The 20,259-nt window shown below is 45.3% G+C and overlaps 1 protein-coding gene across 2 annotated transcripts in view; it reads left to right on the top strand.

Annotated features, from left to right (window-relative positions):
- Positions 1–18,576, top strand: part of LOC126548137 (cytochrome P450 3A24-like) — a 104,883-nt gene extending 86,307 nt beyond the window's left edge. For both annotated transcript variants that reach the window (XM_050196253.3, XM_055063431.1), the window contains 4 exons: positions 10,063–10,151; positions 12,724–12,864; positions 17,426–17,591; positions 18,127–18,576. In XM_050196253.3, coding sequence (XP_050052210.1) covers positions 10,063–10,151; positions 12,724–12,864; positions 17,426–17,591; positions 18,127–18,225 — 495 coding nt within the window. In that variant the 3' untranslated portion in view covers positions 18,226–18,576. The remainder of the gene's footprint in view (positions 1–10,062; positions 10,152–12,723; positions 12,865–17,425; positions 17,592–18,126) is intronic.
- The last annotated feature ends 1,683 nt before the right edge of the window (positions 18,577–20,259 follow it).

The raw sequence follows: 20,259 nt of genomic DNA, 5'->3' as shown, positions 1-20,259 counted from the left end.
GTTCCTCGCGGGAAGTCACTCATTCGCCATTCCAAACATTTTTACGCATTTATGGGTGCATAAGTGGTGTTTGGTTGCCCCGTCTTTAACACGCTCACGTTTCAGGGGAAAGATTGAATCATTGGTGGAGATCAGTGAAGGTACCTTGTTTGCCGGCTTTTTCTGGGAAGTAAAAATCATGATAGCTGTCACAGGTGATGCAAAAGATGCATTAAATAAATTCCCCAAGCTATTTCTGTCAAATTCTCTTGCCAGATATTTCTGTGCGTCCAAGGCTGTCAGAATTATCACACTGTTTTCAACCACGCCTTTTCTTATCGCACGTCTAGTTAGAGCTCGTTATCCTTCGCTATAAATAATTTGGAAGCCCCAACGTTAGGGCTGTTACCCTTACCTATACAAGCGAACACCCTTAAGGGTGTAAACTGTTTAGGCGTGTATCTTTTTTAACGTGCGGCTACGCAAAAGAAAAATAAATTAATGTTCTGCACCACCACCACCTACGCTGACGAGTTCCGTGTGGGAAAGTTGTGAGCTTATATCACCATCATGATCTCATGTCGATGGATGTTTTCTTCATCGATGCCTTGGCGCTTGTCTGTGGCAATTTCTCTGAATTAAATCGTCTAGTAAGGCAACGTCTTACAATATTTCCATTAAGCTGTATCATGTAGGCATAGAGCAGGCTACAAAATTGCGCGGTTATTTCTGACCCACATGTGCTAGGCGGTGCGTTTACTGAATGTGCGGTTCCGAGAGCACAGTTACTGCTCGAAATGCAATTCAGTCTTCCGCCTTTTGCGCCATTGCAGCGGGTGCGACTGTGAGTCACTCTTTGTGAATTAGCAGCGTAATGAATTAGGCTAATCTTTTGACTCAAACAGTATACAGCGCGAAATCGGACGAGGACGACGAAGGACGTGACTCTCATGTTCGTCTTCGAGACCAAACAGCGGGATTATTTTTGGTATAGGCCGGTGCGTACGGGAAATCGACTGGCCCAGTCGTCACCATTGCCCACTTGGTGGGAAAATGATTTTTTTTTTTTTTCTTGGAAGGGATGGGGGGGGGGGGGGGATGAAAAAGCGGCGGTCCTACGCAGAATCTTCGCTAGCTTCTTTTTTTAACGATACATAAACCGGTAGAGTATCCGTCTCCAGTGCAAGAGGACCGTGATTCAAATCCCGGTGCCGCGCTATTCTCCACCGGAAAATACAAAAAAAAAAAAACCGTGTGTTGAGAAAATTGCACAAACAGGCCTGGAGTGCGGCCTGATCCCGGTGACCAGAACCGGTAACGCACTCTCTCACCAGAGCAGGATTGGCCACCCTGGTGCAGTACTTGGCCACAACCTCCTATATGAATACAACAATCGAACCCCGGCCCTCAGTCCCCAGCAGCCGCGAAGCAACTGACCACGGCGGCGGTCAGATCTGTGACGCTGCAGAGGGTGCTAAGAATACCTGGCTCCGGACAGGCCGCCATTGGAATCTGAACCTGGCAACGTTTAACGTTAGAACGCTATCTAGTGAGGCGAGTCTAGCAGTGTTATTGGAGGAATTAGAGGGTAGTAAATGGGATATAATAGGACTCAGTGAGGTTAGGAGGACAAAAGAAGCATATACAGTGCTAAAAAGCGGGCATGTACTGTGTTACCGGGGCTTAGCGGAGAGACGAGAACTAGGAGTCGGATTCCTGATTAATAAGGAAATAGCTGGTAACATACAGGAATTCTATAGCATTAACGAGAGGGTGGCATGTCTTGTTGTGAAACTTAATAAGAGGTGCAAAATGAAGGTTGTACAGGTCTACGCTCCTACATCTAGTCATGATGACCAGGAAGTCGAAAGCTTTTATGAAGACGTAGAATCGGCGATGGGTAAAGTCAAAACAAAATACACTATACTGATGGGCGACTTCAATGCCAGGGTAGGCAAGAAGCAGGCTGGAGACAAGTCAGTGGGGGAATATGGCATAGGCTCTAGGAATAGCAGAGGAGAATTATTAGTAGAGTTTGCAGAACAGAATAATATGCGTATAATGAATACCTTTTTCCGCAAGCGGGTTAGCCGAAAGTGGACGTGGAGGAGCCCGAATGGTGAGACTAGAAATGAAATCGACTTCATACTCTGCGCGAACCCTGGCATAATTCAAGATGTAGACGTGCTCGGCAAGGTACGCTGCAGTGACCACAGGATGGTAAGAACTCGAATTAGCCTAGACTTGAGGAGGGAACGAAAGAAACTGGTACACAAGAAGCCAATCAATGAGTTAGCGGTAAGAGGGAAACTAGAGGAATTCCGGATCAAACTACAGAACAGGTATTCGGCTTTAACTCAGGAAGAGGACCTTAGTGTTGAAGCAATGAACGAGAATCTCATGGGCATCATCAAGGAGTGCGCAATAGAAGTCTGTGGTAACGCCGTTAGACAGGAAACCAGTAAGCTATCGCAGGAGACGAAAGATCTGATCAAGAAACGCCAATGTATGAAAGCCTCTAATCCTACAGCTAGAATAGAACTGGCAGAACTTTCTAAGGTAATCAACAAGCGTAAGACAGCGGACATCAGGAACTATAATATGGATAGAATTGAACAGGCTCTCAGGAAAGGAGGAAGCCTAAAAACAGTGAAGAAGAAACTAGGAATAGGCAAGAATCAGATGTGTGCGTTAAGAGACAAAGCCGGCAATATCGTTACTAATATGGACGAGATAGTTCAAGTGGCTGAGGAGTTCTATAGAGATTTATACAGTACCAGTGGCACCCACGACGATAGTGGAAGAGAGAATAGCCTAGAGGAATTCGAAATCCCACAGGTAACGCCAGAAGAAGTAAAGAAAGCCTTAGGAGCTATGCAAAAGGGGAAGGCAGCTGGGGAGGATCAGGTAACAGCAGATTTGTTGAAGGATGGTGGTCAGATTGTTCTAGAGAAACTGGCCACCCTGTATACGCAATGCCTCATAACCTCGAGCGTACCGGAATCTTGGAAGAACGCTAACATAATCCTAATCCATAAGAAAGGGGACGCCAAAGACTTGAAAAATTATAGACCGATCAGCTTACTGTCCGTTGCCTACAAAGTATTTACTAAGGTAATCGCAAATAGAATCAGGAACACCTTAGACTTCTGTCAACCAAAGGACCAGGCAGGATTCCGTAAAGGCTACTCAACAATAGACCATATTCACACTATCAATCAAGTGATAGAGAAATGTGCAGAATATAACCAACCCTTATATATAGCTTTCATTGATTACGAGAAAGCGTTTGATTCAGTCGAAACCTCAGCAGTCATGGAGGCATTACGGAATCAGGGTGTAGATGAGCCATATGTAAAAATACTGGAAGATATCTATAGCGGCTCCACAGCCACCGTAGTCCTCCACAAAGAAAGCAACAAAATCCCTATAAAGAAAGGCGTCAGACAGGGAGATACGATATCTCCAATGCTATTCACAGCATGTTTACAGGAGGTATTCAGAGGCCTGGAGTGGGAAGAATTGGGGATAAAAGTTGATGGAGAATACCTTAGCAACTTGCGATTCGCTGATGATATTGCCTTGCTTAGTAACTCAGGAGACCAATTGCAATGCATGCTCACTGACCTGGAGAGGCAAAGCAGAAGAGTGGGTCTGAAAATTAATCTGCAGAAAACTAAAGTACTGTTTAACAGTCTCGGAAGAGAACAGCAGTTTACGATAGGTAGCGAAACACTGGAAGTGGTAAGGGAATACATCTACTTAGGGCAGGTAGTGACCACGGATCCGGATCATGAGACTGAAATAACCAGAAGAATAAGAATGGGTTGGGGTGCGTTTGGCAGGCATTCTCAAATCATGAACAGTAGGTTGCCACTATCCCTCAAAAGGAAAGTGTACAACAGCTGTGTGTTACCAGTACTCACATATGGGGCAGAAACGTGGAGGCTTACGAAAAGGGTTCTGCTGAAATTGAGAACGACGCAACGAGCTATGGAAAGAAGAATGATGGGTGTAACGTTAAGGGATAAGAAAAGAGCAGATTGGGTGAGGCAACAAACGCGGGTAAACGACATCTTAGTTGAAATCAAGAAAAAGAAATGGGCATGGGCCGGACATGTAATGAGGAGGGAAGATAACCGATGGTCACTAAGAGCTACGGACTGGATTCCAAGAGAAGGGAAGCGTAGCAGGGGGCGGCAGAAAGTTAGGTGGGCAGATGACATTAAGGCGTTTGCAGGGACAACATGGCCACAATTAGTACATGACCGGGGCAGTTGGAGAAGTATGGGAGAGGCCTTTGCCCTGCAGTGGGCGTAACTAGGCTGATGATGATGATGATGAAACCGAAAAAAAGACGGATGCTATCGCGGACGTTCGCCGCATTGCGGCGAGGGTATTTGCAATGCGCAAACTACAAAATTGCTGTTTCTGGTATTATTTCAGTTTGATAATTACCTGATAACATGAAAATATCTAATACGTACGTTTACGATTATCTCGAAATTACGCTCGTAACATTCCTTCGTAGACGTCAGCGCAAAGATAACGCCCCGCCATTAACATGTGACTGTGGTTAAATGGACAAGAAGAAAGGGGGTTAACCGAGGGGCCCGACTTTTTATTAGTCGTATCATAAGAAGCCAACATACACTGTCACCAAGAACAACGAAGGTTGTGCGATCGTTCCCCACCTGCGGCAAGTTGCTTTTTTCATCCACTTTCATTTCCATTAATTTATCGTTTGTTTATTTCATTTATTAAGCACAAGTAATTTCCACTATGTTGTTCTTGGTGTCAGTGATTGTTGGCTCCATATGATGTGGTGAAATGGGCTATTTAGAACTTTTTCGCTTTTCTACATTTAAAGATATTTCGGGCCGAACCATTCATGTGGTGACGGATTAGCCAGCGAAGCTGTCGATCGTAATCCAAACAACTATGGCCGAACTGCGTGCCTAACAACATTCCCATGAATTTGCAATTCGCCCCGGTGAAACTCGAGGGAGGTGGCAACTCGCGCTTCTGCCGCTTCGACGCAGACTCGAACGACCTAGCTTGACGCTTACGAGCGGCCTCCAGTGCGCGACCTTCATCGTTAACTTGCAGTCGACGCCGATGATTAGACTCTAGCATCTGCTCTCGCTGACGTTCCTGGAGGGCAAAGCACTAACCGCATTCTCCGCTTTCACACGGGCACGTTGTCGTTGGCTATAGTCGTGTCTCTGCTGTCGACGCCTCTCCTCGTACTCGGCTCGTCTTCTCAGTTTTCCCATTTTTGTTGAAGTTGCAACTGTTGCAATGGTCTACCTTTGCAATGCACAATCCGGTTCTTACCCACCACGGTGGCTACCGTGTCGTTGTATTGAATGCAGACGACAGCAGACGCAGCCGGCAGCAACAGCGGCCAGTGCGGGTGCACTCGCCCACTGCGCGGGTGCGGCGCGCGTGACATCACGTGTCCTTTCTTTCTTCTCCGCCGCACCATCGTTCGTTCTCGCCTATTCAGCGTTCGCGCCGCCATCTTTTTTGCTCACTTTACGGAGGTTAGCCAGCCCACGCATATGGCTCATTCGAGACCACGCATATGGCTCATTCACACAGGTTCGTCAGGTAAACAGCTTCGCTGTAAAAATCCGAGGGCACCTAAGCACTTCTTCTGAGCTGTGACTGCGAAAGCATTAATGTACAACTGAATGCCGCTGAGCGGTTAAAACGCAGATGACAGCTTGCGCGGCCAAGCAACGCGCGGATAATACGGGCTTCCGAGATCAAGAGCGAGGGTCGCGGTGCGTCCCGGCGATGCCCTCTCCCCTCACGCAATACAGCGGCAGCAGATGTTTCCTTGAGCCTGCTCTGATACGTCGAGGCTCCAGCCAGTAAGCGCGAGCCAGCGTCACAAATGCGCGAGGCTCGCTCGTGACGTGGCGTCGCAGCTAGTGGTAAGTTTCGCTGCTGCAGACGCCACCGACTTTTTCGCTCACCGGGCCATTTGACGCTTTCGCCTCAAAAAGTACATCCGTCTGGAAATCGAACCCATGCTTTTTGGGTGTGAGTTAGCGACGTTGGAACGTGTGAGGTAGAGCGGTAGACGTGTGAGGTAGTCTTGACTCCTTCATCAAAGACTAACTTTTTGTTACTTTCATGGTATTTATTTCAGGCGTGCATGACTCCTGTGGGAAACAAACACCTAAACGAGCTAAGAAGTATCTTCTAGTTGCACGATGAAGAATAATGCAGTTCAGCAGCTATCCGACGGACGTTATGACACGTTGTAAAGCACGTTCAATTTCCTTCCAAACACTCTTGTTTTTGTTCTTTTTTGTCTCAACGTGTTAGGATATCGTGCTGATATCATTCTGGACAAATTATATGCAAACCTTGGCTCTCTGACAAATGGGGAACCTGCGGTTACTGCTGAAAGCAGCTTCCTCTTCAAAACTGCTGGTGAATGCTGCGGTGACCAAGGAGGCTGGTGTTGACATTAGCAAGCATGCTCGCGTCTTCTGCAGCATGTACACGCTGCAGTTTACTCCCTACAAACATGTGCAGTGCAAGATGAGTGTAATACAGCGCTGGTACCATTCATGTTCCTGCTGCCAAAGACGACGTCGCTGCTCCTATTTTCATGTGAGAACGCCTCCGTGTACCATCAGCTGCCCCACTGCCAGAGCGGTCGCAGTCGATCCACCTTGTCAGTGCAGCATTGCTTTGAAATATAGATTTATTTGCATTTGCGCACTTATGTTTGAGGGCACACAAATTACTATGCATATGTATGCTATTAAATATAAGCTTAATGCAGCGGCATGTTTCAAGCATTCCCGATGACGCAATGTGGGTAGCCAATCAAATAGCTTGCCCGACTGACGTCACACGCACTCACTTAGTAGCAGGCAAAGCGGCGGCTGAAAACTTAGGGGATCTGCGCCGCTGCGATTGGCAGCGATTTAGATTTTTAAAACCTTATAATTAATTCAGTGATCAGAAGAGCCTATCATAACGTCATCCTACTATCGTGAGCAATATGAGCGAGAACGCAGGAGCGCGTGTCAGGTAGCCTCGAACCCTGCTATAGGCGATTCGAGGCGGCTGCCGCCGGAAACAAAGTGGAAAGGGCGACGCTGTTCTAATAATCGTTGGCACTCCCATCTTGCGTCTCTTTATACAAAGTGCGGAACTTCGCATCGCCAGCGCCCATTGATAACGCTGTTTGATATTGCGGTCACTGGTAATTTCGTGCACCTAAACGTGGGCAATAGTAGCACTGTTTTAATGCGTAAGCATTCTAGAGCTGCTTCCCTGCAAAATTTGTTCGTCTGCCTGTAACGCGTGACGCGATGCGCTCCATAAGGTGTACATGACCTCCTATGGGGGTATGTATGAAAAAATGTATGAAAATGTATGAAACGCAGCAACGGGCGCCTAAGAGCTCCGCTCTAAATATAAAGAAAAAGCAGGAAAGAAAAAGAAATGACTCGCTGTAAGTCACTGCTACACATAACCGTCTTATCGGCTGTAGGCGGCCAGTTAAATGCCGTAAGCTCCCGTGTTAGACAAACGCAGGCGCGGGGGGAGTTCCAACAGCTAACGAAAGAGCGCCCCCTTTCCCCTCTGTTTTGGACAACGCCATCCGCGTATCGCTCTGACTCGGTTTCGAGGCTATTTGCCACGCGTTCGCGTGTTCCCGCTCATACTTACGTTTATGCACAATTGACAAATCGTTTCAGTGTCTATTTAAGTGTAGTAGCGTGCCTGTATAATTGGGCTCAAACCATGAACGAAGTGGGCAAGAGAAAGTAGCGGTAATTCCGCCCATTTGCGGCGTCTCACACGGCTTGAAGTCCTGGGTCTCCTGCAATCACATTGGAAAGGGTAAGGTAGGCCATACCGAAGCCGGATGCACAAGGAAATCGTAACCACTGAAAGCCACCCACGCAATTTCTCTAAGGCAGTCCTGCACTATCTACACGATGCAGTGCTTCACGCTTTTCTAAGATTAATATATCATTATACCTTCCCGAACATAATTAAAAAATGAAAAATAATGAAAATTGCGCAGCTTATATATCGTATTTCAAGCAGAAATAATTTTGTTCTTGCATTTCTTGTTTTTTTAATGAAGGTTACACGCCCTTCTTGCGTTCCCTTTTTCTTTTGTGACGTTGATTCAGTCGCGTGTGTAGTTTTTATATATGTAGACGCTTTCCTTAAAAAGAACTTGCGGTTTCTCCATAAAGGCGACGCATTGATTGCGATAGCAAATTATTAAACAAATATGCGAAGTGAGGTTAACAGATTTGTAGCGACCGTCAGTCACCTCGTTGTCCCCGCCGTGGGGGTCATTGCACCCTGCTCTTTCTTGGAAGCGAAGCGGCTGCCAGACTGGGGCGCCACCACTGCCACTCGACAAACCTGTTTTTACTTTTGAATAAAGCCATTCTACTCTGCGTTCTCATGCTGTCAAAATGCGTATTCCTTACCTCCGTCAAACCGAGCTCCTAACAGATTTAATACCCCTGTCAAGCGGGCAAGTTAAGTGCACTTCCGAAGAGTGCACTTTCCCAAATCTAAACGTCGCAAGGGGAGTGTACTCGCAGAAGAGTGCACTCTGGGCAGAGTGCGTTCACGGAACGCACTTTGCTGGTCGAAAGCGCAGCCTCGCCGCCAGCGGTTTCAACGATGCAAAATGTAATGCATAGAAAAAGGATACAGAAGTTCATTCTAGCTGTTAACCAGCTTTTAACAAAATAATCAGAACAGAACTCGCTGATATTCTGTTCTAACCGGATCAAATGCCGCCTCGTCGCACGCCACCATCTTGTTCTGAATTGACTAGACATTCGTCTTGCCGAGCCTTGACTTGTAACACTATTATGATAAAAATATTTTCGTTTTTTGTTGAGTAAGTATAGATTAAGATTGCTTTTTATTTATAATACAACTAAAGTAATCGCTTTTTAGAAGGTTTCCTTATTTTAACCTACATCTTCAAGAAACATAATTTTAGACTGTCGCCTTTTTTTTTTTTTTTAGTGCGAGTGCGCTCTGTTTTCCCGTTTAGCACCGCGTAGCCTAAAGTGTCACTCAAGGTCCCGAAGTGTACTCCTGTAAATGCACTTAACTTGCCCGCTTGACAGTGGTACTACAGTTGTAAACATTCGCTTACTAACTAAATTCACAAGTAGGTTGTCAGGCGTACACAGGCAAACACGAACACATGTCACTCGATGACCGCAGACACTCGCTGTGAGAAGGCTGGCGTGATGAATAACGGCAGCAGCGGCGAGCGAATTCCCCTTCGTGCCGCCTCTCGCTTCAACGTGAACTACATCTCCCAAGTCCTTTGCAGAACAGCAGAAGATGTTTGACCTCTTAGCCTATATGAAAGCCGAATGGCCCTCGAGATTTGCTCATCCGCGCTGCGTCCCCTGCTCACTGCCATGGCAATTCGCGGTATACGACCTACATGCGCAAAGATTCTAACCTGTCAAGTATCTGCTGAATTATGTCATGCACCAAACGAAAAGACACGTCTCTAATATCGCCAATAATCAGTGAGTTCCCCCCGGATCTGGATTCCTCTGCGCAGAGATATTATCTGTGCACGCCTCGTACATTCGGCCGTGCCACAGAGTGCCTGTGAGATGGAGTATAGGCGCACGAGAACACAGCGCACACGAAGCCATCAGCTATCTCGGGTCGGCTAGCCTTGGAAGTGACAGCGGAATACCGAGATATCACGCGCACGGCCGCGCTCAGCCTTGCCTTGAGTGGATCTTATTAAACTTTTGCGCGCACAAAGACAGGACGTCGAACGAAGAAGGGACACACACTTGCGCGTGTTGTGTATCCCTTCTTCGTTCGACGCCCTGTCTTTGTGCGCGCAAAAGTTTAATAAGAACCATGTACAACCAACTCGCCCAAAACGTAACGCCCTTGAGTGGAAGCGGAGAAGCACTCTATCCTGACTCTATCCGGAACACAGTGTTCGTCATTTTGGAACCATATATTTATCCCTGCGTCAAATAGAACTGCGAAATGGGCTTATATACCTAATTCAAGCACTTCTATAAATTTCAGGGCACGTTTACGCAAAAGAACGTCTCGGAAATGCGCTACCTGGACATGGTTTTGAAGGAAAGCATGCGATTCTACCCTGGAGTAGTGGGGTGAGTTTTTTTTTTTAAACACACGTCACTGTAATGCGCCGACTTCAAGGTCACGAACAACGTGCGCATGATAGCTAGTACATATTTTCAAACGTAAGAAAACACCATAGTTGGTCGAGACCGAAGGAGACGTGATGTCACTATATCACACCTTGTTGAACACCCGTTGGAATTTCTATCTAGAAGGGCGATAACGTATACGCCCCGATAGTATCCACGTCACTTCATATCCAAGTGATTAATAAAGTCCCAAAATTTTACACGTTTGTAAAATCGCCTTCATAACAACACAAAAAGCGAGGTAGGTCATTTCGTGTAGTGCTGTATAGGTGATTGGTACAGGGGTGATAAAGTAGAGAGACTGTTTATAATAATGGATACATTATCTTGTAAGGCAATGAAATTTCAATTCATATAATCTGTGCAATGTCATGTACTGTATATGCACATGCCACTGCAAAGGAGAGTCGAGGTATATGCCCTAAAATTTAGTGTTTCTAACCCTTCTAAACGTGATATTAACAAATTGTTCTTTTCATTAATTGAATTCTGTTCTTGAGTGCAAAAATGATGTAACTGGCCTCGGTTGCATGTGATGAAAGTTTGTTCGACTGTAGCCGCGCTGACAGCCTTTGTAGTGGGCTACCCTCTTAGAGAAGGTTTTTTTTTTTTTGCTTGCCGTCCCAAAAATGTGTGTGTCGTTCTCGTCATGCACGTTGGAAGGCAGTCAAGAGGCTCGGCGCCAAGGAGCCTATTTCCATGCGTAAATACATCTAAAACCGACAAATAATCTCACAAACGCTAGACCCATCTGAATGAGATTTGTTGCATTTAAGAGAATTAAACGCCACATAGTTCAATCTAAGAACTATAGGCGCTGAGTCAGCGCAGCGTATCCACTTGGAACGAATTCTCTGGACAGCACAAGTTCCGAGATATTAGTTTTCAAAGTGCCCGACGAAAGGTATTGGCGTTCCAGTTACTTTTTAAAGAAGGTGCTGTTTTATGCATTGAAGCAGGAAAGTAACTGGAACACCAATTCATTTCGACGGACACCTTGAAAATTAATATCTCGGAACTGGTGCTGTCCACAGAATTCGTTCCAAGTGGATGCGCACAAGTAATTTCCCCTATGTTCGCCTTGGTGTCTCTGCTTGTTGGCTTCTTATGGTATGATTAATAAAAATCGGGCCCCTCGGTTCCCTTTCTTCTTGTTCATATATATATATATATATATATATATATATATATATATATATATATATATATATATTACCGTGACACCTAAAGTGCACGAAATTCGTACATTTTACAGCTCTTTTTAATATGCAACCAGTTTGTGAGCGATATTCTGCAAAATCCTCATGAATATTGCAAGAAATGCATTTAAACTGTGCTCTCTCTCTCTCTCTCTCTCTCTCTCTCTCTCTATATATATATATATATATATATATATATATATATATATATATATATATATATATATATATATATATATATATATATATATATATAGTTTTGGCGGCGAAAAAGGTGCACTGGCTCCGTTGGCATAGCACAAAAGAATAAACACGACGCACGTGAAAACATGTTCTTTATTACTTTCTAGCGTTTCGGCAGGTGGGCCAGCCTTCGTCATTATGTCAGTACATACGTATAAAGTAAAAACACGACGCACGTAAAAACACGTTCTTTTTTACTGTCAAAGGTTTCGGCAGGTGGGCCAGCCTTCGTCAGTACGGATATACGGACGAAGGGTGGCCCACCCGCCGAAACGTCTCACTGCAAAAATGGACGTGTTTTTACGTACGTCGCATTTATTCTTTTGTGCTATACCAATACAGCCATTGTGCTTTTTTCGCCGCCGCAGCTATACATATATCAGTGCACAGTGTAAATGCAATTTTTGCAATATTCATGAGGGTTTGGAGCCTATCACTCAAAAATTGGTTGTATATTTGAGAGAGGTGCACAATGTTTGAATTTTGTGCGCTTTAGATGTTTCAGTAGGTGTAGCTGACAGAATTGTGATATTCGTTTTATCGAAGAGTTACAAAGCTGTAATCTTGATGCCTCAGTTTATTTTTTAATTTTATTTCTTTATAATGTCGACACTTCTTGTGAAAAGATATTGATATTTATTTCTCTTGCTTTAAATACAGCAAACCTAGTCAAATTTTGTGCAGTGGAAGGCGAGCTACAGGATTTCTCTGTTCCCATGCATTGCAAGAATGGAGTTCACAAGGCAAAGCTTTCTCTTTTCAGAGAAACTGCACTACTTGTAGTGAGTCGATCAAAAGTGGTTCCAGAAACAACTACATACCCTTGGCAATGAGAAAAATAAAATCACCTTCGGTAATTTTATCGTCGTTCATCATGCTAGTGGCCGTGATAGCCATTGCCAACCGGTCTTGGAAGTTTCTTGTTGCGCAAGCTTTCCTTGGCAGTTGTTTTCTTGTTAACTTGCATGCTTGACTGTATTTGGCTGCGATGAAGATGGCTAAAATGAAAGTGCGCAATCACTGGTGCACCTTCACTTACTATAGCACTACCACTGTATACAACTATGCAGTTTCGTGAGTCGACAACCTGAAAGGGACTACGAATTTAATGGCATGAGAATCCCGAGAGGCCTCAGCATCATGGCAGCAGTGTCCTGCATCCACCAGGACCCAGAACTGTGGCCGGAGCCAGACAAGTTTGACCCCGAAAGGTGAGCAAAACACAATTGAATGGTTTCACGATCTTCTGCGCGATACGAGGTGCGTTAAACAACTTCGCTCGGCTCTCTTCCCGCTCGCATTGAACACGTGGGACGAAAGGGAGACGTTCTAACTTGCGGGTAACACATGCCGCGGATTGGGACAGCTGGTGGTGCTTGGTCCGCTGCTGGTGCCGGACGATAATGAAAGGCGCACTCGTGTCTCCCGTTCTGTCCTTGGCGTGGCGCCTGCAGCAAACTGTTCGCGTGAAGTGAAACGACGATGAAGCGCAAGCGTCGCAGATGCGTGTGCAGCTAACAGTCCCCAAGGCGTTAGGTGGGCGCTTGACACGAACATTCTGGGTGATTGGCAGGAGGCTATTCTACTTTTGTGAGTCTATGTAGCGACGGTGATGAGGCAACAACGGGAAAATGAATTGGAGCACGCTACTGTTTATTGAATGAACTTGCGTTCGAAGAAAATCAACGACTAAATGACGACAGGAGCGAGAATTGTTGACAGTCATCGAATTTATTCATCAATTGCCCACTGTTCAAGATGGACCGATATTGCACATACTGAACAATAGCTGTTTATTTATTCGTGAACGGACCACGACGCCATCACCTCATGTCATTTATACCATTCATGACAATCACTTCATGACATGCATGTCATTCATGTGATGCATGTCATGTCATTTTATTTATGTCATGGATAAGTTGCTATATAACTTACTAAAAACGCAACTGACATGAATGCCAATCATGTCATGACATTCATGTCGTAAATGAGATGACTGCAAGGGTTTCAATTACATTACATGCATTTCTTTAACTAGATATATTGCTATGTACGTGTGCTTGTCACGTGTACATGTGTGACATCAATGCCTTCTCATGTTACTCTCAGAATAAATGTCCCAAATGGCATGGTCTGTATGTCAAGCCATGACATGATTCCCATTAATGTCATGACATGAATGAAAAAAGCGAGATAGATCCATGACATGCATGAAAGCATGCACGACATGACATTGCAATGACAAGAACTTATGCCTACCCAGTGTACCAAGCTGTCTACTGATTTGGGCCGATGACTATATGGTCGTGTTTGGGATGCAGTCATGGTCATTGGATCGTTATTCCAGCTTCTTAATCCGACTCTCAGCTCTGATTCTAGCGTGCCATTTGCGCTCGAGCCAGATGGCGTGCGTAAGATCCCGGCATCTTGGCGGGTGGCGGTTGCATCCGTTCAAACAGCGGTTGAAAAGCAGGTTTTTCTGACGAGCTTTGATTTCCGAGCGCCCGACAGCAACGCACTGGCTCCTAGTTCCTCCAAGAGCTCGTACCGTACTTTCACCGCCCTTTTCGACGTAACCGGGCCGCTTAATGAAAGATCGCAGCGTGCTGTTTCCTGGTGCGCATAGTGCCCCAGCACGACAATGCTGCACCGAATTCCACTACGACAGCGTCACCACGCCTTGGCAAAGGCAAACAGCTGCACAACACTACTCGTCCGTATGGCTATAGAAGGACTCGGGCTTCGGCTTGTGCTACGGTGTCGCCGTCAAGTCACCGACTTGTGTTCTCTAAGTGATACAACTTGCTGCCGTCAGTAAGCACTTAGCTTCTGCGCTTCTTACCTCTCTCGCACCTCCATGCCACTTGTCTGCATCCACTCTATCGATCCTAGAAATCGTGCTATCGTCGTTACCTTAGTCGTCGTCTTGCTGCTGTTTTCAAACACAAACGCACTCGTGTTAATTCTAGTGCACTATACTGACGTTAGCAACACAATTAGTGGATTTACACAAACACACTGGCCAACCTGGGAACGCTTTGCGGAATCCCAAACACTGCGGCATGACCAGCTGCCTGCCAAACGTTTCGCATAACGTCGATTCCCACAGTGCTTGGAATCAGCGCAATTTTTCGATAACGCGCCATTTAAATAAAAGCGATAAATTGGCAAAGTAACGAAGCTGTTTAAAGCAAGAAGGACGAAGTTTAGGCAAATCCATGTACTACAAGTCTTTCCCATGCAGGCTGAACTGCCCAGCTGGTATCTCCCGTACAAACTAGCGCCCCAGCTCCCTCTAGTAATAGTATGAAACTCTATGCTTTGGTGTATCCATAAACAGAGGAAAGAGCTACTCAAGGACGATTTCGAAGGGACAGGGAAGCGGGATGCAGCAATCGTGAAACAGAGCACATTGTGGATCCAATAAATGCGAGGTATTTGGAAAAGGGGTAATGGTGCCAGCGCTAAACATTCGCAAATGCATTTGCGAAGGTTTTAAACTAAACATAAATCAGAACTACTTCCGGAGTTGGAGATTAATCAGAAGCTGTTCGGCCGACTGACTTCAGGGGCCCATGGCAAAACCATAAATGAGGCAGTGCAAGGTGACACGGGTTGGGTTTTTCTTGAAGTCACATACGCGCAGATCCAGATTACGCATGAAAACAGACTAAGGAACATGGATGGAAAGAAATGACCAGCAAAAGTGCATAAATTTCTGCATTTCAAAAGCATGGGCATGGAATGTAGAAGGAAGTCAAGAAAGTTGACAACCAATTACAGGGCTATTGAAAGTGCAAATAGGCAATAAGGTGTAATAAAAAAAGAAAGTGCAAGGAACGTCGATGGTAAATCGGATGCAATGGGTGGAAACAAAATAAGAGCGCAGATATTTACAAAAAACGGCAAGAAAGAAGTCGTCAGGGCGAATCTGTAGATAACGCTAATGACATTGTCCTGCTATATGACGCCCGAGCTGGCAGCCTGAGCCCCAAAACATAACGGAGCAAATATGCGCCGCAGGATCGCGCATGCGTGCGCTGCAATAAAATCCCGAACACTATTGGGCACATCTTAATAGAATGCCAAGATCCAGCGAGACTCATAAGGAGCGCCCACCTTACAGAAGCGTTGGGATTCAAAGAAGAAAAGATTAACTGATCAGCAGTCGAGATAAGTACGATAATATTAAAGTACCGGTGAATGAAAAGCAAAGAGGGGATTGATGGAAGCGGATGAATTGCAAGCGTAGGTACAGTGGTACAGTGCAGTGACATAAGTTATAAATACTAAAGTTAAGACCGACATCACACAGGCAAAAGGTTAGATAGCGGTAGATGTACCATGACCTGAATAAATCAAGAAGAATAGGGGACCATTTCTCTCCGCCCCGTTTCAAAGGAGATGCCAATAAACACCGTCATCATCATCATCGAAGCGTGCGAGAAGACCCTAGCTGCATAGACGCCTCATGCATGCGGCGTCTAGACGGTCCCAATGCTGTGTTTCGCTATATTGTTTCACTGCTATCGCATTCGTTTTGATAGTCATCTTGAGATGGTTCGAGCCAGAATTTTTAAGTAGAAATAGTCGGTGCCCTTAGTGAAGCACCAGCTATTCAAAAAGCGAAACATAAATATAGAGAGATATACAATTTATTAGAAAGGCAGAGGGGTCAGTCTCAGCTGCAACCCTGCACAGGGGAAAAATGAAAGGGGACAATAAAGAAAGATGAAAAATAATGTGTAGAGGAAGAAGGGATGCATATATACACTAACACAGTGGTTTCCTTAAAGCCTTATGTTTAGTTCAGTGATCTTCAAGTAGTCCAGAGCAGCCTTTGTAGCTATTGATGCTACTGTACGGTCACACATTGCAGTCAAAATGGTATTTTCAAACAATGTTCGCCTGCTAATGCCCGCTAGCACAGAAACCAGCGTCTTCCGCTGTGATTGGTAGAGAGGGCAGTCGCAAAACACATGTTGGAGAGTCTCGGGCACTTGCCGGCGTTCACAGTACGGGCTGTCCGCACGGTCGATTGAGATGTGCATAACGTCGAGCGAAGGCGATGCCCAGGCGAATCCTATGAAGCATGCTTGCTTGGCATCGCTTGAAACATAAGTGTAGTTGTATGAGCAAGCTATACTCCCACAATAGCAATAAAAAAAATCCAACCATTACCTAATTGACAAGAGGCTTGGTGAACCATTAGAAACGTCCTAAAAACTGTAAATGCCGCTCGTACTTAGTACTCCACAAAAGAATCAAAAACACTAGAGATGGTTGGCGAGGCCTCCTTGAAGCTCCCCTAACACCATGGCAAGACGTCATGGCATTTGACGGCGTCTTCTCGAATTTAATTTGTTTTATCGGTACAGATGAAGTATATTGTAGCGCCAAAATGCCAAAAACTGGACTTAGCAAGTTTCGAGAAGCTTTACTTCAGCAAAATGGCTCCGATACGAAAAAATACTTTGATATATGCGTGACGTCACGCTGACGTCCCAGCGCCAAGGTTTCGGCGCGAAGGGCTAAGAATTTGAACTGAGACGTTCGTATGTTTTGCGAACAAACCTTTTGCCCCAATATAAAAGAGAATAGAGGTTTTAAAGAATAACCTGTAACTTTAAGCTCATTTAGTGTTTTGTCTCTTTAAGCTTTGACATTGAGCAGCGTTATCGGACATGCTCAATGCGGTGTCTCAGCCTTGGCTCGGCGCTGCATGCCAAGCGATTATTTTTGAGGGCTGCCTTTTTCCACTACGCACAGGTTCAACCCGGAGAACAAACCGAACATCCACCCGATCAGTTTCCAGCCGTTCGGAAAAGGCCCCAGGGCATGTCTGGGGCGAAATTTCGCTCTCCTCGAGATGAAGCTTATTCTGTGTAAAGTTCTCGCCAGATTCAAGCTTTCCGTGGATGAGGAGCACCACGAGGTGAGCGACAAAATTCTCACGCCTTTGCTCGTCGGCATTCACGTTGTCGTATCACGAAAAATTGATAAAAATAGGCTACGTTTCTTCTCAAAACATCCTCGTCCATCTTTCGGTTTGAATTTCGTAACCAGGCAACCAGCACCTAAGCGAAATTAATCAGCGTAAGGTTTTCCTGCCTAGGTAGCCATAATAAATAACATCATGTGTCTTATAGCTTCCGTACGCAATAACAGCGTGTGGTTCTATGAGATCCTATGTAAAAACTGTTGCTTCTATATATGGCCACAAGGGATTATTGTATGTGGCTGGTATAAGCCCCTATCGATGGTCCATACAATAGTTACTTTATTAGAAGAATGGCACAGGCATATTGCCTTCCGAATGCAGTCGGACGTCTTAGCGAAGTCTCCAACAGGAGACGTTTGATACGCTACACAATTCCAAGAATGCTTGCCTGCTCGGTCAAGTGTATGCTTCACACCAGTGCGCTGTATTGGTACAAAAGAAAATTTAATTACTGTCTTTGCTATTCCAGAATGGGCTTCAGCTGAGCTCTGCTTTCATTGCTTCTTTCGTCCCAAATGGAGTCTGGATGAAGCTGGAGAAGTCAGAAGTGTGTTCAGAAGACCTGTGATTAGCTTTATTCTATTTAGTTGTCATTAGAGCCCGTGCCATAGTTTCGATTAGTTTTGTTTGGTCTAGATTGCTGTGTATCCTTGTTTCTTTCACGTTATGTATATTGTAGCTTGGTTTTGCTCGTACCTCCTTTTTTTTTGTACTTTGCTTTGGTGTTGTACCCTTCTATTGTGTTGTAGTTTGCTTTTGTTTTGGAGCTTGCTTCAGTTTATATCTGGCTAACCTTGCTTTTTTTTTATTACTTGTCGCGGACTGCCGGGTACAGCCCTACAAGTCTTCATGGCTTGGGCTCACCGGTTTTTGAATTTGTACTGCATTCATGAAATAAAGTATATTATTATTATTATTATTATTATTATTATTATTATTATTATTATTATTATTATTATTATTATTATTATTATTATTATGAGTTAACACTTTTTTTTTCATTATACTGGCGGCCAGGTTACTTTGCATCTCGATACGAAGTTGCTGTTTGAATTAGTCAACGCTCGAAAGGTGCCCAAGATAACATCATCCAATGCAATAAACCTAATTGTACGTTCTTCTCAATATACACATGATCAGCATAGACATAATTTTTTCGAGAAGTCTGTCAAAGCTTCCTAGACGGAGCAATAAAACTGTAAACTCGTAGTTTCTTCCAAGTCAGAATGTTATCAATAACGGACACCAGAAAACAGGTCGTATGCTTAATTTTTTTTTCGCTAATTAAGTAATCATAATCATATGTTTTTTCGCTAGTCCCGTTCGGCGGCCCTTGACAATGGAACTCTCATGGGTGCTGTCCATTTGATAAGAAAGCAGTTTTCGAGCAGCCCAAAAAGTGCTTCCCAGGCCCTGGGGCTATACAGGAATCCTGTTACATTTTTCATGGAAAACTCAAAATTTGTGCATGTGGTTCTCCACGCTCGGGGAACGCAGACAATTACGTGTGCAAACACTTTGGCTCATGAAGTTTGGCAACGTGTCCCAATCTATATTACGCAAGACGAACCATCTAATTACTTCTATACTGCTTATTTAATGAAGTACGCAGTCTTGTCTACTCTTGGTAAGCCGGATAGTATCGTCAATACGCATGTACAGTGTGTAGATACACTGTGTCGCCAGAAGGCAAGAATGACTCCCATCGGTTAGGCGTCATCTTGATCGCCTGCAGTTCACTCTCGACAAAGGTAGGTGAACATTGGCACTGAATAAACTTAGTAGTTTCCTCTTTATGCATGCGTCACAGGTCAGCACCACCGCGAGCACTGCCGCCTGTCAGGTTTTATCCCATGCCATGTGAATGTGTACGCCATGTTGCGGACCACCATTGGCCTTATTTATTATCGCCTGGCTGTGGTCTTCCATATTGGTGGCATAGAGTAGTAGCTTCGGCGGGCGTAGGCTTTTCCATGGCGGCACGCGAGGTGAGACGCATTTTCGCTTGAAGTGCTTGTTGGGGCGCATTTGTTGCCTGTGTTTTGAACGTTCCCTTCTCTTATCATGGCGTTGCAAGAAAGTCGCTGCAAAAAGAAATCTCTGGGCACTTTGCTGAGCTAAACTGCGATAGGCGAAAGCCTATCTATGACTGCCTCTGTTGCTGTTGCTGTTTGAACTGTTCTGCGAACGAACGCCGCCGTGGCCGCGAGCATGGGATGCAATCACAGCCATATGGCTCAAGGTTTGTCGCCGATGTGCGCGTACCCCCACGCGCATGTCCGCGTTCTCCTACGCGCCCACTCGCACAGGGCAACTGGCATGGCGCCTCCTCTCCTTGCTCCCCTCGCCGGTGATCGCCGCTCTTCTGCGTCCACCACGGACTGCGCCCGGACACTCATGAGCCACTAAAGGCTTACTCCTTAATATGGGACTCAGGTCTGGGTGGATTGGGTACCGGGCCACGCGGGCAACCAAGCGGGCGTTGTGCAGTGCTACTCGTACTTGCCCCTTCTTCGCTGGAAGATCAGGATCGTACGTGGGCTGAGGCATGTGCCACCCAGGACAGGACGCTAAGATAGCCAATCCAACGAAACAAACACCC

The sequence above is a fragment of the Dermacentor andersoni genome, chromosome 1, assembly GCF_023375885.2.
Source record: "Dermacentor andersoni chromosome 1, qqDerAnde1_hic_scaffold, whole genome shotgun sequence".
NCBI lineage: Eukaryota > Metazoa > Arthropoda > Arachnida > Ixodida > Ixodidae > Dermacentor > Dermacentor andersoni.
Note: the sequence above shows the minus strand (reverse complement) of the source record. Positions and strands in the feature narration are given on the sequence as shown.